Source organism: Accipiter gentilis, chromosome 24, assembly GCF_929443795.1.
Source record: "Accipiter gentilis chromosome 24, bAccGen1.1, whole genome shotgun sequence".
NCBI lineage: Eukaryota > Metazoa > Chordata > Aves > Accipitriformes > Accipitridae > Astur > Astur gentilis.
In genome coordinates, this window is record NC_064903.1 from 13,888,164 (window position 1) to 13,911,707 (window position 23,544).

General features: G+C 46.1%; 1 protein-coding gene across 1 annotated transcript; it reads right to left on the reverse strand.

Moving 5' to 3' along the window:
• Nucleotides 1–286: 286 nt before the first annotated feature.
• Nucleotides 287–23,278, reverse strand: FOXO4 (forkhead box O4). The gene is made up of 3 exons (XM_049827596.1): nt 22,763–23,278; nt 10,538–11,779; nt 287–5,681 (listed from the first exon to the last, which is right to left on the reverse strand). Exons 1-2 carry the CDS (start codon nt 23,165–23,167, stop codon nt 10,556–10,558), a joined length of 1,629 nt encoding a protein of 542 aa, XP_049683553.1. The 5' UTR covers nt 23,168–23,278; the 3' UTR covers nt 287–5,681; nt 10,538–10,555.
• Between the last annotated feature and the right edge of the window lie 266 nt (nt 23,279–23,544).

Genomic DNA, 23,544 nt, shown 5'->3' on the forward strand with positions numbered 1-23,544 from the left:
GTCCTGCACAAGTTAAAACTCCCCAGGGTCAGTTTTAGGGTTTGGCAACCCCATGGGTCCCCACACACTGCCAGCAAGTTGTAACAAGGGGCTCTACAGACTGCAGAGCACGCTGGAATGTCTGTGGGCTGTCACACTGCAACCCTTCCACTTCTGGCCAGCTAAGGGGCATTTCACCGAGGGGTTGCCCTAACAGGTGAGGAGGGCAGATGAAAGAAGCCAAGGGCAAGAAAAAAAATAACTGGTCCTCACTGGGGAAACAGAACAAACCGCATGAGACAGAGCAGAGGATTACAGGTTTTTATTTGTCAAACGTTCCCCCCTAGTCTAGCACATTCTACAGTCTTGCTAGCACAGATGGTAACAAAGAGCCTGTAATGGTTCAGAAGTTACACTGCTACAGAGAGCAAACAAAAGCAGAGTTTTATTATTAAAAAAATTTGTGAGAAATGGGTGAAAGAGTGCAGAGGGTGGAAAATGTCAGCTAGTGGTGCCTGCCCCGTGTGCAGCAGACGTCTGTGCTAGCAGTGCAGAAACCCTTCCTGGGATCGCACCAGGTGAAGACTCCACTGTGCTGGAAGCATCATTTCACAGAACCATCCCCATTGCCTTACAAAGAAGGCACCTTTCAGGAGAAGTGACCTATTGTCTACATAGCCAAACCTCTCAAGACACCTTGGGGAGCACCACAGGGTAGCACCACACCAAGCACCATGGCACCAGCTGCAAACATCCCCTTCGACCACACACCATAATGCTGCCTCAGCCAGAGAACCATAAATGCAACACCATCAGCTCTTTCACTTTCAGCTTCTGCTGTCCCTTCTCCCTGCTTTACACCATGATATTAGATGCAAGTTTGATTCCATCAGAGGTTGTTTCCATCAACTAGAGACACATCATGGTGTGGGGAGAGACATAAAGGCTGCTGAAGAGAGGGGATCCCTTTCTTGAAGGGTGAGCAACTGTGGTGATGGGTGGGACATGCTACCAAGCTTTCACAGGGACAGATCTTTCAGGCTTCAGGAGTCACCTCTTGCTTGCTTCTCCTCACATTAATTAGAACATGTTTTTCATTAGACATGCAACTGAGGCAAAACCTAAGCTATCCCTGTTCATGCTGATGTCCCAGAGTTGATTGGTTTGTTGTGGTTTTTTTTGATAATGGGTCCAGACTTGCACTTTATTTTGGTGACAGTCCAGGACACCACTCCCAAGGCACTCCAACCTGTGGCACCAGACACAGGTTTCTCACTCCTGGAGCAAGGCTAGCTCTGAAGCATTTGAGTGTGGCTATAAATAAGCAACTAAGTAAGAAAATTAACAAATGATGATCTACGTAAAAGCTTTCTAGGCATTTCCTTTGGAAAAGCTGGTTAGTGCTACTTGCTTCTAGTATGAGCCTCATTTATGAATACATCTGGGCTCTGGAACGCTCCCACTGCTTTCATTCCTCTCACTTGCCAGGATGATTTGACTGCTGTTTTTAAAGCAGCATAGGGTGGGGGATGACATGTTTTTAGACACACCAACATGGAAAACTAAGGGCTCCAAGAAGCTTTCAATATTCCAAGCTCTCACAGGAAGCTGGGAGTATAGTAAAATATGCTTAAGTTATAAAGAAGGCTCAAACAATTTGCTAAACCTGGGTGTAAATAAACGCAATCAAGTCTGCCTCCTATTAGGCTCCATGGGCCTAGTTACCCAAATCTCCTTCGCAACCCAGAGCTGCATGGTGGCTTCACGCTGTGAAAGATGGCATTTGATCTTCTGGAGATGAAGAAACTTGTTACCCGAGCTCTGTGAGGACAAGGAAAATGCACACAGCGCAATGTAAGGCTTCATGCCAGGAGTCCCCTGTCCACTCCCCTCAGGGTACTTAATCCAGAAGCATCAATCCCCATGCCACTGGCTGCTCCCCACCCAGCTCACAGCTGCTCTTGAAATTCCAGCCCAATCCTTCATTAGAGCAAAAACCAGCCCACAAGTACAGGGCCTGCAGTGCTAATGCAGAATGAAGATCCACCAAGACACTATCCTGAATCCAGCAGCAGTCAGTAGCAAACACTCTGGGCAAGAATACAAAAAACTGGACAAGTACTGAGCAACCCTCTGCCAGGTACAGCCTTTCAGCAAGCAGCAGTTTAGGAACTTTAATCTCCTGTGTCCTATGAGGAAATATCCCAGGCTAGAAAAGCTCAAGTTTATGTAAAGTTATTTGAGAAGGGGCTGGAGAACTCCTGATTCTCTGCATCCCTGCCCTCTTTGCCCATGATCCAAGCTATCCTGCTACACGTACAAACGAGAAGCTAAGTTGCCTGCCTGAGCCTGCAGCATTACATTCATGGTTTATTGAGCACTCCTGGAGCACTATCAGTCTTCTGAACACCATCCTCAGCACTAGCACATTCTCAGGCTTCTTCAACCACTGCCAGCTCCTGTTGTGTTGAGGAGACAGAGACCACCTGCACAGACTGCTGCAAGACAGAGACGTCACCATCAGCAGACTGGTACAGCAGGACTCCAGCCAGAGGTGCTCCTGTCTCCAGTGCTGTGCCCAGGAGGCTGGCTTGGGAGCATTGCTGGGGGGGTGTGGGGGTGTGGAGATAGGTGCTCTATTCCTTAAAAGGACAGGGTCTCTCATGAACTCACACTGCAGGGCACCAACCATGATGAGCCTTGGTGTACCCAGGCTGCAGCTCCTTCAGCTGGAACAGGCTGAGGACATGTACTAGCTGAGAGTATGTCAGATCTCTCCAGGGCGCTACCAGAGTGCTCAGGGCCAGGCTCTCTGCAGCCAGAGATCAGGCCAGGTTCCCAGTGCTGTCACACCTAGGGGACACCTTGGAACAGCCTGAAGACAGCACTTCTATCCCACAGACCAACCCAGCCAGAAACAGCTCACCATAGATTTGCAGGTCTGAAGCCCTGGTTACTAATATTGTCCTCCCTATTGCTTTGGGTTCTGTTTTCATGAGAAACGAGTTAGAGATTCACATATAACATGACCACACATACCGATGTCTTGTCCTTTAATACATGGCTGTGAAGCACAGGCAGCCAGTCAACTTGCTCTGGGGATCGTGGGATTCATTTTCCCTCAGGGCCCAACCTGACAAAGTGGTACATTATGTGCCAAGTAACACAAATCCCACCAGATCTATTAGCTGCGGCCCACAATGGCCAATTCATATGGGCAACACATGCCATCAGGTGTTTGTGGAAATGGTATCCATCTATTTGTGTAATGAACTACCTGCAGCGAGAATGGGCATCCGTGACTCAAGTCTGCAAGACAGGGGATCCCAGTTTAGGGTCTGCCTTTTTGTTTGTTTGTTACAATGAGGCATGGCCAGACATGCACACTGTGGGTAAATTTGAAACATACCACCATGAGGTCTGCCATGAAGGCAGCCTTCAAAGCAAAGGTTATCAAACTATTCAAAAGCTTTGATGGCAGAGCATCCTAAAAATAAGACTGTTGAATACTCCTTGTTGCAGGTAACCAGACAAACTGCTCCTGTTCCAATCTCCGCTCAAGTGAAAATGAAATGAAACCCATGAAAACAGAGCAGACAAGGTGGTAGAACAGTATGTCTCATAGCACTGCATGATATAAACCTTCTGAACAGAAGCCACTGCCACCTTCAGAAAGGATTGGAAAGGCTTTCTGCCAGACCAAGCCCACCAGAACACAATGAAAGCACCATGTCTCCCACAAATCCTGCCACTGCAAACACCAAAAAAGTGGCAGAAACATGCCAGCTGATCTTCTGAACTAACCTTTTGACTTCTAGCTTATGTCCTGCAAGAACAAAGAGGCAGGTCAGGTTCCCAGGCATATCTGCAAAGGTGTACCTACAGGCTTCAAGTTCCCCAGCAGTAGCAGAAACTTCAGCAAGAAAACAAAAACCTTCAGAAACCAGAAAGTGAGCTACCAAAAAACCAATTGTGCCCTCCATAAGGGCAACCCAGAGTGTCAGCAGATCTAGCATGATCCAGTCCACACCATCTTCTTAGCAGACTAGAGAATCTGTCCTATGTATCAGCTGCAGTCCAGCTACTTAAGGGATTAGCCGAGAAGGAGCACGCTGTTAATGATTAGCATTCCCTAACATTGTGCTCTTGGCTTGGTGGGAGTGGCCAGTTGGGGAAAGAGACTGAGTAGCTGTGGCTGAATGCCATGCCACACAGCCACCTTCCGCCTGTTCTGGGGAGAGCAGCCATTCCCCAGTTACACTGTGGTGCCCTTCCCACTTTTCCAATGACATCTTCAGCTTCTTGGCCCAAAATGCCTTAGGCCTGTCCCCTCCCATACTGTAGTGTTATCTGGTGTCAAGGGGACAGATGCAGCAAATGTGGGTTTTTTTTGTTTTTTGGTTTTTTTTTTTTATATCCAATAATCTCATTTTCAATTAAAATATATAATATATATTTAAAAAGGTTTAGAAAAGCTTCTATGTAATTTGCAGCTACTTTTACATATAGATTACAATAATGTACAACTCTTCCCCAAGGCGGATTGAAACCACGGGGACCTGCCAATTCTTTCCCCTCAATCATATACATTATCAAACATCAAATGCATTTGTTCCTAATACAGCTCTGAAAAAGAAGTCTGTCACTGGTACCTTCTCAGAGGGAGAGATGCCTAATACATCTAATAGGGACACACTTAACATTGGCTTCATATTCACTGTAGAAAGTTCCCAGATTAGTAAAAAAATATTTTATCTATAGAAAATGCCCTTCTGAAAAGCAACCAGGGCTCTGTTAAGGCCACACCCAGGCTTTCCATTTCTCTGCTGTAGCAAGACAGATCAGAAACAAACCCAAAATGATGTTTTTATGTCCCAGAAACAGATATTAGCACCTGTGCTTATTTTACAGCAGCATGGCGTGTCAGGAAAGTGCTGAGAAAAGCATAGGGACTTCTTGAAACATGCTTCTGATTCAATGGGGCTCAGTTGGCACAGTGAAAAACTCAATGTCCTCCTGTTCCACTCAGGTGGATAAGAGGAAGCCTTCTGCACCACAACCACCACCCTTCCCTGCAGAACAACAAATGGGCACTCCAGAGATGGGCATGCTGAAACCACTGAAACCAACCCCTGAAATACTGCACCCTTTTCCCACAGGGCTTCCACCAACAAGCTCCTTCCAATTCCTCTGCAAGTCTGTGGGATACCAAGTGCACGTCTGGTGGCTTAATGAAAACGTCCAACTACTTTGTCCCAGAGGGCAAGCCAAGTGAGAGCAGAGCCTGCCCTCCACCAATCCGAGGCACCGGGAGACTTTCTGCCATAGCAGAGAGAGGATAGCCATTGAGAGATTCCTCCAGCAAACCGAAATCTTCACATGGGAAAATGCTATTGCCTGGCACAGAGTCTTCTGGCCGAGGTTATTACCAGGGCTCCTCTTTGGACATGTAGAGCCTAGGGTTTCTCCAGATGGTCCAAGGCAGGGTCGGGTTTGTAGGAAGAGCCATGGCACATAACAGGATTGTTATTTTTAAACTCTTCCTGTTGCTGCCAGATGCAGGTTGCCCCTTCTTCCCAGGTGGGCAGCCCCTTCTGCCCAAGGTGTGGTGTACAGGGAAACGAAATCCAACATGCTCCATTCTTTTCTCTGCCAGGGGTGGGAAGTGAAGTCAGAACCCGATGTTCAAAACCTGAAGGACACTAGGAAGAGGAAAAATAGAGTAAATGGTTAGATCTCAGCTTCAGTGGGAATCCTGGATGCATAGATAAGGAGTTAATTACTATCAATCAGCCTCTGCTGCAAAAAGGATGCCAACTTCCAGCAAAGAACAAACACAGATCATAAGAGACCTTGATCAATAGTCAAGTGGAAGATGCAACTGCTCAGCTCCAAGCTTCAGAGTACAATTGAGACAAAGACAAAACAAAAGCATAAAGGTCAAAAGTAAGCACTCCTCCTGTAAGCTGACAGCACCAACAGAGGTCTGCAAGATAAGGAGGTTTAAAGGAGGACTTGGCTAGCACGAGAGGCATTGCAGGAAAGCAGCAAGGAAGAGAAAAATTACTCTTCACCTTAAGCAACCACAAATATCAATTGGTAGGGAAAGGACTAAAAAAAAAAAAAAAAAAGGATTTTTAAAGATCACACACTACAACTGTTTATGCTCACCCACTTAAAGAAATCCTGTATCTACCTACAAGTAATTAAACATTTCTAGATACTTCATTTCCCTGCAAGTCTAAAGATCCCTTCTCAGGTCTTCTGCCTCACCTCAACAAAGTTACCACAACTTGTTCAAACAAGCCTTGGAATAGGTCTAAGCAGATTTAAGATATTGACATAAAACCTCCACTGTAGGTCTATGATCCATTTTGGATGGCAGAATAGCGAGATAAATGTAGGGCATCCCAACAGTTGCATTCAGTAATAGTGAGCATGAATAAACTTGTGGAAACGGAAAGAAGCTACAAGAGGGAATTAGCCCTGAACAAGAAAAGACAGTAACTTAAAACAGAAGCCAGAGCAACAGGCTACTTCAGGAAACTTAAGCTGATGGGGGTTTTATTTATTAATTTCTGGTAGACAAAAATACAGTGTTTGGACCAAAGGGAATTAGATAGAGCACAGCAAGAAAACCACAAGTCCAGACCAAGCTGGGCAAGGGATAAAGAGTTCTCCAGGTTATGAAGCTTTAGGGAGTCTAACTGAAAAACTAAAGATCAGTAACTAATGTCCACCAGAACAGTGGACAGACTTTACACTCAATGAGACACAAACTGTACCACTGTACAGGAGAGGCAATTCTATTCCCAGTTATTCCTCCTACTGGCTTGCAGAAACACATAAAAGAGGTAGATGAGCAGTCCCCGAGTTGCTCAGAGACAGCCGGGTGGCCACCCACACTTCCCACAACCAGAATGGAGGACAATTGCATTAGGTGCTGAAGGCAAGAGTGGTTGCCCGTGATTGAGCATCTGCATGCCACCATCTAATTCCAGCTGTGGCTACCCCTTTTCCATGACCTTGCTCACTAAGGCACCCGTAAGTCACTCTGTATGGCTTGCACATCCAGCACCTTAACCAGTGAATGGCAGGTTTACAACTAAGTGAGCCACAGCTACCAGACAGCAGCAGCAGCAATTGTACATTTTCTATTTTTCCTAGTCAAGGAAAGTATTCACATGCTGACTTTCTTCCTCTGTGGCTAATAACTAGGTTTGTGGGTGTTGCATTGCTGCTGGGCAGAGGCAAAGTTTCAATGTTTCATCTCTCATCTCCAAGTAAAGAGCCAAAGGGTTCAAACAGACTTGCGGTGAAGCTCTTTAGGATTTAACTTGCAAGAAGGGGATAAAGTCACATCAGCTTTGAGCACCACGGGTAACGTCAACTAGCTTGTGTCTTCACAAGTGCTGCAGAGAGACTAAGTACTTATTTCTAAAGATCTTCTCTTGCCTACAGAGATAAATACTTCCCCAGCTCCAGTTTCATTCTGGGTGTTCAAATGAGAGTGTGATCACTGGCATTTTTGATGAACAGTTTTTGCTCAGTGTTACACCCATAACTGACCCAGAAATCTAAAGGTTAAGCCCACAGTAACTACTCAGAAGGACAGCTTTAGGTTAGCGATCACTTAGATTAGCTTTTGCCAATGTGAATTTAACATGGAAAAAACACATTCACAGAAAGGATATGAAAGGAAAAAAGCCTGTCACACTGCAACAATATACATTGGCACAATATATAGTGGCGGCCATGCTTTCCCTGAACAGTGATTTCCAAACAGGGACCCTAATAACTCACTGCAGTAACAGAATCAGAGAAGGGAGAAATGACACAATCTTGACCTGAGTGCAGACACTGATGACTGCAGCTCACTTGGGTTTGGAACTTGTAAATTTGACAAAACATTTTGCCACCTTTTCCCATGGTCCTTCCTGACCTCCAGGGACACTCCTATTTCTCTCCATGCATACCCTGTTCCCCCTTTCTTAGAAACCTGACCCATCTCTCTGTCTTGGCAATGTTTTACACAATACTTGCTCTCCTTTGGAGAAAAAGCTCCCCTTCATCCCATTCCATGGATTCCAGGATACAGGCAAAACTGAAAAGCTTTGCAAAGCTCAGAAGAAGCAAACATAATCTAAAGACAGAATAAAAGGCTTGAAACAAAGCACACCGAACAGAGTGTGACTTCTCCAAGTGCAGTACTGCTGTTAAGAATTGTTCACGAAGAGGCATGTAGGAGCTATGCTTTCTGCTGAAACATGGTACTGGTTCAGAACTTGTTCCAGATCTCACTCCTTTCTTAGTGAGCATGTGTCCAGTGTATTTCACAGAAAGTATCACTTCAACTTCACTCATGGAACAAAGCAAATCCAGGGTTTTTAACATCAGATAGTTCCTCTGTTTTGATTAAGCAATTCACATGCTAAGTATGGAATAATAATATGGAACAAGAACATAAGAGGCTGTTAAGAGCTCATGTTCTCCCTCTTAAGCATTTGATTACAGTCACATCTTCACCAGTACTAGACTCTACCCTTTGATAAACATTCCCTCAGCTTTGCTTTACGCTCTTAAAAAAACAATCTATGCCTGATATTCTGTAGAGAGGTCTTGTCTACCCAGCCTATGTAATTAATGCACCCAGGAATGCAGAACAGTTTGCATATGTTTTGAAAACACTTCTGTGACAAATATTTCACCCCTGCAATGTCAATGTATACCCCAAATATGATGGCCTGCCCTAGCATGGCATGAAAAAAACCCCAAAACACAAAAGCTCAGAACAATATCCAGTGTAAACACTGCTCAAAAGGCCACAGCCTCTGTCACAAACTTGCAAACAGTCGTAATGCGGATGAAGGATGCCAATGTTCTGTCAACCAAATTTGTCTTTGAAATCAAAACTGAGTTTCCATATTCCACCTGAACTTCAGATATTCAGTTTAAGACAGCCATTCAGTAATTCAGCAAGAGTACAGTTAAGAAATGCACAAGACTATATAAAAAGCCCCATAACAAAACAGAAAAGCTTGATTGATCCTCCCTCTCCCTACAGTAAAGGGATCTGTTAAGTACAGACAGAACATTACTAATAAATGAAATTCTAAGCAGTGTTGTGGGACTTGGAATAAGAGGGAGTTAAACTGTGTTTAAAAAGTCAATATATAGTGGTATATCAATATGTTCACAGGGTTTAAGTACCACTGGCTCAAAGGACAGCATTTCACTTTGTCTAGACCCAAGCACTTGTCTAGAGTGGCTCTATTGGGGCAGAGCAGAAAAATCTTTAACTTAACATCTGGTCTCCAGCACAAACAGCAGCAGAAATCACCAGAAAATTTACGTTGAATTGGGCCTCCAGAGGTCACCTCATCCAAATTACCTCCAGGTTACTCAGGTGCCTAGCAAAAAGTATTAAGGTCAAGTACATGATAATTTGACTCAAGTCTCCATTATTTTGAAGCTCAAGGGCTTCCCACAACTGAAGCAGTATCTGCAAGTTGCCCTTACTTCTGCCTGCTCAGCTGGCCAGTATTAGGGGTTGAATTTTTAACACACTTAACAAATACTGTATCTGCCTCCTAAACAGGAAATACTCTTGGCAAGGCTTCCACTTTCCAACCAATATCCAGCCTGTGCTCCAGTCCATAAAAGAAACTGTCCATTTTCTTTTAGCTCCAAGTGTGAAGTATGCCTTCAGCTCCATTGCTCTAATTCTTCTTCATATCAGGGCGTCACACCCTCAGAGAATAAGACATTTTAACCCTTGTTTTCATATACACTATTTGCCAAACTGACTCTAGAAATTTTTGGGCAAATATGAAAGATCACTGAAGAGACAGCTTTGCTGTGCATGGGATAGCACTAACACACCCTTTCTCCTTCCACCTCCATCCACAATGCATACTCCTGTCCCCCATTCCTATTCCAGTAATTGGTACATAAGCAATTCAGCAGTTAATGCCAATGAACCAGCTTACCAGACTTTACAGACACTATCCCAGATAAGGGAAGGACAGAAGGTCTGCTAACTGAGAGCGATTGTGTCCTGCTACACACAGGGCAAAGCAGGCAGTCATGACACAGACACTCTTTGCAACTACACATACTAGAAAATTTTGCAAGGGTAATAACCCGCACAGAAACACAGCATGTGCTTGGCTCAGTTCAACCATTCTGTATATACAGGATCATGTCTTTATTCATGGACTCAGCATATGCCCTCACATCAACTTCAGAGCTATAGGCATTGCATGGCAGAGACCAACATCCTGTAGTGCAGTCATCTTTGGTAACAAGAGACAACAGGAGTTTCATTCAGGTTGCTGCTTTATTCCATAAAGGAGTTTACTACCTGGTAAGTTAAGTCTACCTACCTTTACACAGCTTTTTCTCCTTCTGCAAGGGAATGCAGCTCTCCCAGAAGCTTTTTACTCAAAGAGCACCAGCGCTTCCAAAGAGGTATCTTTAACTGCTGCAGAGCTGGGCACAGGACCCATCCCAGAAACTGCTGTTCCTACCACAGAACATTTTACATAACTACACCTACCTTTTTGTGCTCCTGAAGTTAACTTGGTACCCAGGTATGGTTGGAGGCCTGTGAGGTGCTGGGATAGCTGGGAGTAGACAGAATGGGTTCAAAATTAAAGTCCAGTCCTTCTCCATCCATAAGTTCACTGTTGATTATGTAATCCATATCACATTCAAGGTTCTCCATGTACATGTCAATGTCCAGGTCAATAGGCAGCCTGTCCTGGTTCAATCCCAAGGGAGCAGGGCTAGCAGAAGAAAGCAGCAGTGGACTGCCCAGCTGGACTGACTGGGCAGTTGTTGCAGAAACTGGAGCCTTCAAACTGGTGATGCTGGCAGTGTTTTGAGGAGATGTTACTATGGGAAGTGTTGATGGCAAAATGCTGGCACTGACTGGTTCTGCGTGCTGCTCTGTAGGCTTTCCTCGTGGATTGCCTGAGCTCATTTTACTCTGGGCGGCTTGTCCACCTAGAAGCAGAAGAGTTCGGCTGCTCATCCTGTTACCAGTCTGCGGGAGAACTGGATCCACCTGAGTCATCATAACATCCCTTGGAGGCGGAGAGCTGGGTGTCAGAAGAGCTTCCAAGGTCTGAGGGGCAGAGAAATGGCTGACAGAACTTTGCAGTGAGATATCAACAGGGTTAAACAGGGAATTGCCAAAAGCAGTGGTCTGACCAGCTGAATTTGGGCTCCGCAAAGAAAAACTGGAATCTCTCTGGATCTGACCACTCGAGTCAGACTGCTGGGTAGATAACACAGATGAACTGGGAGACATCAAATTTAAGCCATCGATGAGCTCAAGCTCCTCAGTCACAGTTGGTGGAACATTGCTAGATGCACTGGAGTACACTAAAGAAGGAAGCAACTCTTCATCATGGAGGTCATCCTGCTCTGTCAGGATAGGAGAAAGTCTGGCACTAATGGTGCTTGCATTGGAACTGGTTCGAGGCCGGAAGGTGTTCCACATGTCAGAGTCCTCATTGCTTCTTGAGGACGGGCTCCCAGGCCACTTAGGGAATTGGGAGCCAGGACTGTCAGCAGTGGATTCTGGAGCAGACTGGAGAGGAGGCTTCTTTTTGGATGCTTTACCTCTGACTTTTGCAAGTTTGCTGCTGTTGTCCATGGAGGCAGCTCTTCTTCTTGGTGTTTTTCCACTTTTACCACCCTCAGGATTGAGCATCCACCAAGAGCTCTTCCCTGTGGCTTCATTATGGACTTTAATAAACTTGCTGTGCAGGGACAGGTTATGTCTAATAGAGTTCTGGAAAAAAAAAAAAACAAACAAAAAAACAAATCCAAGATATGAGGATCTGACAGTTGACACACCTCCCACCTAGAAACCTCACAAGCATAAACACATTCAGACAGTATCCAGAGAAGAAAGTTATAACAAAGACATACCCATAAAAACCTGCTACTTCTGCTTGCACATGATTGACAGCAACTAGCAAACAGTGCTATGTCTCACTGCAGCAGGGAGGGTGAAACTACCATGACAACTAGCAGCTTCCAACTAGCAACATACTAACACAAAAGAACTTTTCAAGACCATACAGAATCTGCAAAAACAAAGCATACCATAGAGCAACTAAGCAAATTCCCAAATACAGCTTGCAACTTCAAAATGAGCCTAACTGAATTTGAGCTAATACTGCTCCCATCCTTCTGCCAACCCTATTAGCCAGCATAAGCCTGGCTGAAGTTTTTAATTTTTATATGACTAGTTTTCAGACTGATTTGAGCACAGCATAGCAGTGAATCAAACAGATTGGGTGAAGAGAAATGGCAAACCACTTCTCATTCAGTATGCCCATTACCATCTTCATCCCAAAACCAGAGAAATGAGAGAAACTTTGTGGAACAAGAGTCCTGTTAATCCTGGACCCTACCCGCCTCACTCTGCAAGGAGACAGTACGCCTTCCTCTGTGTGTTTCTAATGCAGTAAGGTGTTCAGCAGATAGTGCACTCCCACACAGTACATGCCAGTTTTACCCTATCCCATCTTTCTGTTTGGCAAGGCACACATTCCTTGCCTCTCCCAACTACCTTCTTTTGGTTTAGCTTTGCTGGAAACTGCAAGCTAACATATCTGTACACCATCATCAAACTGAATTTTCATCCTGCCACTGATAAACTCCCTGGTATTTTAGAATCGGCAAGCAATAATCTCATTGTTTGAGCAGATCCTTCATAAACACCCCAAGGCCTGTCCTGCATTTGTTTGATACTTCCATTTAATTTGTTCAGATGGTCAAATTACACATCATTAAAAGGTGCTACACTGGTAGCATAACAGTGGTCCAAGAACAACATCTTTTTCATATAAACTAAAAGGTATATAGCAGCCTTCAGCTTTCATGCATGCTTTCTTAATTCTGAACAAAGTGAACTCTGCTTTTACCATCCTTTCCCACCACTTCTGAACACAGTTCTTTCCTGCCTGCTGCTTTCCCTCTCCCCACCCTCTTCCTCTCAGACAAGTCCTCAACATGCTAATTTTGGCCACCTCACCAAAATTACTATCCTAGAACAAAACAGGTATAGATAAACAATACAGGCAAAGTGGAAAGTTTTCATGGAGAGGGAAGGAGATGTGAGAACCACTCTGTGTTAGCTTCCATTTTAACTTTGGGCTGTTGAGGACTTGGAGAAGACTGGCTGCTTGTGATCGGTATCAAAGGATATGTATGCTCTTACTCAGAGAGCACCCCAAGGGTTACTGTGGAGCCAGGGCCTGATAGAACATGTGTCAGTCAATGCTTTGACACAGTTTTATTATTTAAGCTGTTCACAGTAATAGCTATACAACACTCCTGCCTGGCCTCTTCTCTAAATAAAGCTTTCTTTTCCTTCAAGTCTCAAAAAAAAGTAATTCAGACTGGCTCCCTGTCTCCTGGAAGGTTGCTCCTTTCATTTCCAAAGAATCCCCTCTCTTTCCCCACATAAACGTGCATGACTTTGAATGCATATTGCTGCAGCAATAAGAACCACTAGGTTTTCACTAATTCTTCATTTAGTCTCCTGAAAGTAATCCCTGAACTCATGATGACACTCAGTCCCATCAGGAATGACCCAGTAGCTTGTACAAACAGTATACATTTGGAATCTCACAACCACCTGATTTTTAGCTTCGTTTACTAAAATGGAACTTTAAACCAATAGGTTCAGGATTTCAAAATTTCACAGCTAACTATTACTTTTTTCTTCTCACGCATGGCTATAGCCAGGTTTTAATTCCTGTGTCAGCAAAAGCACACTGCAATGGTGCAAGCATTTCAGTAATACTGAAACCCCAAGAAAATCAGAACCACTTCAGGTATCCCAAGTGACAATTTTAGTATCAAGTTTTCTAGTTTTTTGGCTGAAAAGCAGCTTGAAATAAGACATCTTGGAATAAGACTAGGATTCGCATGAACACAAATATGCAAAGCCTGGTACCTTTTATGGAACAGTCTCAAAGTACTTCTACATGTTACTGCTAAACTGTCATAACGGCTAATAGCTGTAGAAACAGGTAACTGCTGTACCACTCCTTCCTTCCTCATCTTCAAACTCTCCTCCTCCCATAAAACAAGCATCTGTGACCCTATGAGCTGGTTCAGAGAGCTAACCCAACCTAAAAGCAGCCCTGTCCTTCCTGAAAATTACTTTTCCTGCCTCTGTTACCTCTGCCTGTTTTTTGAACTACCTCACTGTGGGGGTTAAGTGCCGACAACTAAGGAAGAGAACAGAATGTGTGGCTGGAGGCAGAGGAAAAAACCCGAACACTTCTTACATTAGGGTTAACTGCTGTCAAAACTGCAATGCCTAAATTACCACTTTTGCACCTCTCCCGCAGACTTTGCGAGGCAGCTCACCACTGCAGCAGCAGCACCGAGAGCCATAACACACCCGCATGACTGAGCTTGCCTGCGTACTGGAGACTCAAGTTGAGAGAGTCCCAAAATACAACTGAACAAATGCACCTACCAGCCTGGGTGCTGTGAGACAGCACAAGAGATTCACACTTGCACACTGCATGCCCCCCAGCACAAGCATGCATCTGCTAGAATGATTTAATACACCTAACATATGGGGGGCACCCTCAAATCTCATTGAAAAAGTAAGGGGCAAATCAATTACACTAAAATAATCACAGAACTCCAGGTCAAACCTGACAGGAGAGGAAATGACAGAGTTCAGTCACCCAGGCAACCCTGACATATTTCCTTTCTTGATGTTAAGCAACTCAAACCAGAAACATACAGATGACATTAACTTTTTAGACACTCAACTTCAGCAGTGCATGAGGATCCCAGTTGGTCTGAGCACCTGCAATCCACACAAGGTCTTGGCTCTGCAAAGTCTTTGACCATAAGGAAGCATGATGTGAAAGAAGAGGCACAGGCAGGAATCCTTCAAATCCTTAGGGACCTCTCCAACAACTAGTATAGGGGTGCTTATTGCTTTTTATTCAGATATCTTATAGAGGTTCTTGTGGCTGTATGTTAAATATTGATTGCAGTGAAAGAAATGCCAGTCTGTGTGTCTAATCCATCACAGATCAAAGATGAGTCCTGTAAACCACATTCAGACAAAACCATTCTGAAATTAATGACATGTTATGCAAAAAAATCAAAGTTTGGCTAGAGACATTTATTGTACACTGAAGGGTGGACCATTCACTAGGTCCCAACCACTGTGTGTACAAGCTAGGGTATATAGACCAGCCACAGAAGTGTGGCTAGCAGCATACACAACATTAAATCTTCTTCTTTGATAAAATCTCCTAGCCCTAATTAAAGGACAAGAACACACCTCGCCATTGTACCAGGCCTGCCCCCACACCAGCACTAGTGTTGCTGTGGACCCTGACCAGCACCGAACAGTGCTTTGGTCTCAGGATGGGCAATTAGCCACAGGAGCTGGCAGCACAACCAGAGCAATTATCCCACCTCGTCAGCCTTCTGGACAACTGCCATAGACACCAAGATACTATCAAAAATGCACACGTGGGTCATATAGAAGATAGAATGCCAGTGACATCCTTTCCAGAGGACTACATGGCTTTGTAGGTAAGGCCAAGGTTATCTACCATAAAACTGAAGTTTTACTCAGAGCAGGTCAGAACATTCAGAACGGTTTGTTCAGACTTTAAGGCTCCTCACACTAAAAACAAGCTTAAACTCATGCTCCTGTGATGTACTTTCTTCTAGGCACTGATGTGACAGGAGCAGAAGGAGGCTCTTGTGCTCTGCCCAAAAGAGCTTGTCCACACAGCAGTGGTGCACGACCTGTGCTAACAGGGCACTTGGGGCCAAGCACAACTATGCTGAGAAAGACAGAAGAAACAGTAGCTATCCTTGAAAATTTTGTGCTTGCCCACATTTGCCTGGACTTTCAATCACTGCTCCCTCCCTAGGGCCAGGCCCATTCTGGGAAATGTCCAGTTTCTACTGCAAACCACAGAGGCACCAGATTTCTTAACAAAAAGTCTCACTCAAGAATGAGTGACAGGAAGAACAAAATAATATATGCAATCACTGCAGCTGCCTGTAATACACTCTCACTGCCTCGGAGGCATACAAAGAACATGGTCACATCCCAGCACAGGGCCATGTTCCAAAGCCAGACCTATAATTGTGCTGAATTATCATTTGCCATGGCATTCTTGGGAGGCTGCAAGGGGAGAACGCCCTGCCTGCTGCATTTGTCAGTGCCTGTCTCAGCACTCACCCAGCCACTTGGCTCCAAAGGCTTCAGGAAAGTCTTCGTTGCAGAGATTTTGTAAAGTTACACTCCAGCAAGTAAACAACTGCTCCAGAGCCAGGGAGCTAAAACATTTCCCCAGCAATCTCCATCCAGAAGGCACACGTGAGCACAGATACCAAGCTCTGCAGACAGGGAGCTGTATCGTCGGAAGAACATTTTCCTTCCTGTAATCTTTCAACGGGAACCCAGAAGAAGAAAATCTTAGCTCTCTACAAAGCAAAGACTGAGGCAATCTACAAGTTTACCAAGACAGGCAGGCATATACAACAAAAGCTGTTCAGGATTAGATAGAGCAGAAGAAACTTGTTGGAACAAGTAATACCAGCAGTCCAGGAGCAGCTTTCTCCAACGACTGCCTGGTAAATAAGCTGTGCTGTAAGGAATAATCTTTCAGCAAAGCAGCTTTCCAGAACAGACTGGCAGGGAGCAGGAAAGAGTAGCAGCAAAATCTTCAGGTAATTTGACTGGCATGGCACAGGGCAGATGGACTTTTGCCAAAAGACAAGCTCTCCCCAGCTTTTGAGGGGGACATCTACATTCCATAAGGCTTCAAATGAAAAAAATAAATCTTGTACTTCCATACTTATTCAGGGCATTACACCTTGTTTAGGAGAAGGGGCTGTTAATACCACTTTAACAAGGGCTAAGTATATGCCTCTACATTGCAATGGTAGGCCCTCACCACAGTTGACCACTCATCATTAAGTTTTATCCCACCTGAAAAATAGGACACTTGGTGACCCCACACTTGCACCATCATCCTGCTCCCATGCACTGCCACCAGCCTCATTTTCCACACCCAGCACTTCACCACCCTCCTGTCCACAACATTCTGCCATTCCCAGCAGCCTTCCTCCCTCCTCACCAGGCCCTCACCTAGGCCAGACTACTTGCTATGGCCAGACCATTTAAGGATTAATGGGATTATAAGGTAAAAGATTCTGTTAAAAGAAAGACTCATGGACAAAACCTACCCATGCTCCTCAGGTTTCCATGCTAGACTCTTCACTACAGCCTCTGAACAACTGTCATTCAGCTTCTGTTTGTTATTTTCCTCCCTGCTTTAAGGAAACCCAGCTAGGTTGTCAGCAGCTGGGACAGAGAACACCTCCCTGCTGCCAGGACTAAGCACTAACACCACATGAATACATTTGGGGGCATATGAGGTAATTGCAAGAGTCCAGCAGTTTCCACCCACCCTCAGCTACTCTGGTGGATTCAAACAGCCAGACCCTCCCTCCCCTTGCAGGGCAGCAACTTCTAAGAAACCAAAATAATCCCAACTTAATGGAAAGCAGCACCTACAACATCACTAAAGATTAACTGGACTCAAATTAAGTACCAATAACGACAGCAATAACATCACCATTCCATTTATTCCATCACTATTCAATTTAGCAGTCCTTCATCTTTAGTGTCAGAAGGTTTCACGGGGAATTGCATAATTTCAGGCATGTGAACTTAGGAGTAAACACTATGGGCTTTCTCAGCACAATCAACAGAAAGTAACCTTCTTTCTTCACAGACTGAGGTCAATGGCTCTGTGCAGAAGAGAGACACCCAGACTCTGGACTGAGCCTCCCCTATGCACAAACCTGCACTGGGCTGAAGGTTGCACAGAATCACGCTTTGTTCAGAGCCAAGATGCGGAGTTTAGGTTTTATGTTTCTTTTTGCTTTTTGGCATCAAGTCAGTTATGCCCCAGTGAGCAAAGACAGGGAAATATTTTGAATGTGTTCTCAAACCACCATCTTGAAATTATCATTATCAAAAGTAAACCTGTGTAAAGTGTTCTCACCAGATGTTCCTTTCCGGATAAAGGGTTTCTTTGTGAAATTAAAGAAAGCTCTCCTGATTAAGTGATTTGGCCCTTACCTGTCTATATTAAGAAGCTATGATTCTGACAAGTCTGAGCCAAAAAATCTTCAAGGATACAGGCACACTCCAGCACAGCCCAGGTGGATATAAGCAAACAGCTAATGGGACTATTTTAGGAACTGACCATTGCTTTTTCGTAGATCTGACAACAGAAAAAAAACCCAAAAGCTGGCTAAACAGCAGTCAACACGCCAATGAACGATAAACTTTTCATCTTTACCAATACAAGCATTCATATAATTTTGTACCCACTGAACTGGAATTTATTTGCAGGGCCTAAGGATAACATGACAGAACCTACCAGCTGCAGCACAGCAGAAATAGTCCAGAAGACTGGAAAGGCTTGCTTTTGTCTGCTGGCTTATTACTCTTTCATGGAGGAACTTCAGAGGGCCACAGGATGAGCAGCTGCTCTAACCTGAGGGAGCTCTGCACGTGCTTGCCAGGAGGTCGGACACCTTCAGCTCTGGGAGAGGCTGTGGACCTTCAGAGCCAGCACTATGGCACTGGAAGCCGGTGAAGTCACTCTATCATCATAAACTGAATTGCAGGGTACATGCAAGGAAGCACCTGGGAGCCCTCAGCCAGGTCTCCCAATCCATCTGGTCAACAATTAATATCAACTATGGGCAACAGGCATATAACACAAGCACAGAATGGAAGGGTTTAAAGTAAAATGCTGTCCACTGTAATAAAGATTAAGAGCTAGCTGAGTTTGCAGATGGATGACACCTTCTGTTTCAGACAAGCTGAATGCTTGGTAATTTTTAATTTGTAATACAGCTACTTGAGTTGTTGCACATATGTATGTATATATATACGTACACATCTGAATCGAAGTGAATGAGAAGTACCAGAATGCAGAGGTGTGACTTCAGCCTCCTATAACTAATGCAATACTGCAGAATCATTTGTTCTTTCCTTTACATTGCACGCATAGGAAACGTCTGATTTTTGCTTCAGTGAAGCGTCTTTGGAGGGTGAAAAGGATGGTTTTAAAGTTCATTCTGTTCCTACAAAAGGAAAGACAACAGCTTTGGGAGAACACACAGAATGTTTCATGGAGAAAGACTAGTCCTTAACGTTGCTCCTCACAGTGTCAAACTTACTCATACTCATGGATGTGAGAAATGCAACAACCAGTCCAAACTGCTTCAGCGGGGTTTATGCACTTCTACTTTATTCAAAACCCTCAACACCTTCCTCCCGCAAGTAATCTCAAAGCCAGAAGGAATTATCCTCTTATCCACAGAGCAGCTTGCAGAGCACCGAGGGGAGGATTACCAAGAAGCCCCACGACACACCCCTGCAAGAACACTTCTGCCTTTCAGGCTGGTTAATTCTTAACTTCAGCTGAATCACTGCAGGGAAAGGACAGACTGCACACCCAAGCAAATCCGTGCTTGAAGCAGTTCAAGAACAGCAAGCACCACCTTCCTCGAAAATACAGATTCTTCCGGAATTCACAGAGGTTACACCCTGGCAGTCTGTAACAGCTGTATTTCCCCCAATTGTATAGTGGAGTAGGACAGCTGTAAAGTAATTATGAAGCAACAATGAGTTTATTAACTAAAGTAGATTTTTAAAAAAGTTTTTAAAGACACATTTCTTTTGATTTCCCATTTTAAATTCTCTATTAGAACTACACTACATACAAATAGGACATTATCAGTATGGCTCTGCCCAAACAACACAGAAATACCAGAACTCTAGGAGCTGCAGTACTATCTAACAGGCATCAAAATGCTACATCAGCATTTAGCAGCAGCTCCACATTAATTTCCTTTACCCAAACTCATGCAGTTCAAAACTGAGAAATCAATAAAGCCAAGACAACTCAAGAAGTTTTTCTTTTACTATACAAATTAAAAAAAAAATTAAAAAATTTGTTGTGAAAACAAAATACCAGGCAGGTCCATTCCTCAACTGAAGGCACACACTTTTGTTTATTCAGTTTGTCTTAAATATAAAACATGCACCTATTAAATTTACTCTAAATCCACAAAATCAAACTGATTTGATTGATTCCACATCTTTAAAACTGTAAATGTCTAACCTGCCTTTATCTAATGCACCTTGATGCAAATAGACTAAAGTAAGTAAAAGAACCCAAACCTGTTGCAAATCTATATAACTGCACGTTAACATAAAGCAAGACTAGAATTCAGAGCTTTATGGTCACACGTGACAGGGCACGCATCTTGCCAAGCCCTGCCAACAGGATTTGAGAGAGTGAGCAGGGAAGAAAACGGAGCAGAGGGAATATACCACAGCCCCCTTTGTCTCTCCTGGGCATGTAAGATTAACCGCATATCCCCACATACCAAGCCAAACTTTGACAATATTTGTTAAAAATGAAAACAAGTTTTAATGAGAATTTTCCCAGGCATTTAAACAGTTCCAACTGTATTTCTATCATTGTTTTCTGTTTGCTGGTTGAAGTCAAGCATTTTAAACTGCCCTAATCATAAGGCAGACTGATTCCCACCACAGCTGCTGCGGTTCTGCCCTCCCTCATCTTTCCTGGCAAGAAGTTTCTGTTCTCTTCCCCTACTAAAGCCAGCTTGAGTTAGTCCTTTCCCAGGCCGAAAAACTACAAACGAATTTCACGCTGAAAAGTCATCACAGAACAGCTACAGCAACAGCATCTGAGCAGGGACTTCAACCCTCGTATATGCACAAGTTCTCATCTCTGCCTTTCTGCAAGTTAAATCCAACTATATGTTTCCCAAAAGTGATACTTGATTAAAACACAGAGTAAAACCAAAGACTCATGGTCCCATTACACATGAACGAATATAACAGAAGAACAGCCATACTCAATCAAGCCAGAAGTCTACCTATTCCAGCATCCAGTCTGGCAGGACACTTCACTATATTCCACTTTTGCCATGATATCTGGGGATGCATTTCAGAAGCCACACTGAACTTTAGACTCAGGCCAAACAGATACAGACACATTCTGAAGAAGAAATGCACCAGTTCCACAAACTATCTGCGAAAATAATGTGACTCCACACAGCAGCAGCAGGACCAGGACAGCACACCTAGCCTGAGGAAGCAAGAACTATCTTCCAGTGAGACCACCAAATCTTCTGAAGAAAATGCACCCAAGCGCTATCCCAAATCAGAACTCAATAAGGAAGATTCAGTATGCACAAAGAAGAAAAAAAAGGTCAATTTTTGTCAAACTACATGCACTCTCCAGGAACTGTCAGTGAGACAAGAATAATGGCAAGGGTGAAAAGTTTTGTATTGACCTCTGCCAGCCTAAGCTGTGACAGCTGCGTCCCTCTCACCACGCTCCTACCCTCTTTCGAGCAAACATTCGCACTCATGCAACCACATGGTGTGCCACTTCAGAGAGCTGAGCCAGCTGAAAGCTAACCTACCAGAAAAAGCTATCCATTTTCTTTTTTGCAAAATTAACTCTTTGTGCTGACTTACTGCTTGGTCACATAGGCAGAGGAACGCGTGGCTGGAGTCACGGAAGCCCCAAACCACACTGGCTCAAGGTGCCGCAGAACTGCAGCATGGACAAACTGCTAACTAACACCACAAACGGAGAGGTACACTGCAAACGAGAGCATGGCTTAAGTGTAATTCCAGTCTGCAGCAAAAGCAATATCACACTCTTTAGACTCCAGTCACCATGGCATCCACTATGATATATCAGGACAACCTGAGGGACTATTTCGCAATCCAGCTTTCACATCTCCTCTTCTCTTTGCTGGAGTTCCTTTGACTAAAGAGAATGGGACCACCAGGCTGCCACCTGCAGAAGACGGAAATGGAGTTTAACTCTTTTAATAGAACTTTGCACGTGCCTATTTCCAGAGTGAGAAGAGAAGACAACACCGAAACTTTGGAGAAATACATTGCTTTCCCTTTTCCAAACTCCAGCAGAGGTCCCCAGTCCCTGCGCAGCTGCAGCACCGCCACTGCTCTGGGACACAGCACCCTTTTTAAAGGGAGCCTCTTGAAAGCCAAGAATGCCCGCTATGGAACAATTCTTTATATTAAGCTTTAGCACAGTCAGGTGAAAAAGAACTGCAGCCTTGTATTTAAAAACCCTTCAACCGGCGCTTTGCCTTGCACAGAAGCTTAGCTACAGCCTTTTAGCAGACCCTCGCTCCTTTCCTGGAAAGCTTTCCAAACGCAAAGGGCACAAGGAGCAGCCTCACAGGGCCACGCTGCAACCACCCACGCAGAGAAGCCCACTCCTCTCCGCTCCAGCTGCACAGAGCCGGAGCTTGGGCTGGGTCCGAGAGGACCCTACCCCCGCACTCGCGGGCGGACAAACCTGCGCCAGCTCACCGGCTTTCGGCAGCGCTGAGCCCCAGGCCGCCGCGCTGCAGCGGGGGGCGGGGATGAGGCGCTGGCACCGACGTCGAGCGCGCAGAGCCCGCCCGGCGACGAGGAGCAACAGGTGAGCACGGGGCTGCGCGGCGGGGAGGGCGGCCGGCCGGCCGGCACAGGCGGCAGCACCAGCTCGGCAGCGGGACGGCGCCTCGGGCGGCCGCTCCTCGCCCGGCCGCGCAGCCCGCCCCGGCCCCGGCGCCCCGCCGAAGGCCAGGCCCGACCCTCCCCGCCCCGGCCCGGCCCGTCGCGCACCTTCCAGCCGGCGGAGCTGTTGCTGTCGCCCTTGTCCTTGAAGTAGGGGACGGAGCGGACCATCCACTCGTAGATCTGCGCCAGCGTGAGCCGCTTCTCGGGGGCGCTCTCGATGGCCTGGCTGATGAGCTCGGCGTAGGACTGGTTGCCCCAGGCGTTGCGCCGGGAGCCGCCCTTCCGCGCCGCCGCGCCGCCCGCCCGCGCCCCCTCGGCCCGCCCGGGCCCCGCCGCCACGCCACCTGCGCCCTCCTCCACCGCACCCGCCGCGCCGCCCGCCTCCGCCGCCGCCGCCGCCACCGGCAGCTCAGGCCGCGGCAGCGGCCAGGTGCAGGAGCGCGGCCGGCTCTGCGGCTCGAAGTCGGGGTCGATGTCCGGCGCCGCCGCGGCGCCGCCCGCCTCCGCCATGGGCGCCCGCCTCAGCGCCGCCACCGCCGGGTCTGAGCCACTCCGCCGCCGCGCATCGGCCCGGCCCACTACCCCTTTGTGAGACCCGGGCCCCACCGCCGCCGCGCCGCTCTGTTTACCAGGGAGCAGAGCCGCGCCCTGCGCCTGCGCGCGCGCGGCACGCCGGGAGCGGTAGTCCCGGCGGGGCGGAGGCCGGCGGCACTGCGCGGCCGGCGGACTACAATACCCAGCGTCCCCCGCGCTGGAGGGGCGGGGGCGGGGCGGGGGCGGGGCGGGGCCCCGACGGGTGAGCGTGGCAAGCGGTGCGCCCGCGCGACTACAGCTCCCAGCGGGCACCGCGGCGGCCGCACTTACATAAGCTGCCCGGCCCCACCACG

Bases quoted from the DNA above. Each gene is read 5' to 3' on its own strand.
- FOXO4 (XM_049827596.1), bottom strand. From the start codon at position 23,167: ATGGCGGAGGCGGGCGGCGCCGCGGCGGCGCCGGACATCGACCCCGAC. The intron at 11,780-22,762 runs GTGCGCGACGGG...TTTTTTTTCCAG, and splicing joins ACAGCTCCGCCGGCTGGAAG to AACTCTATTAGACATAACCT.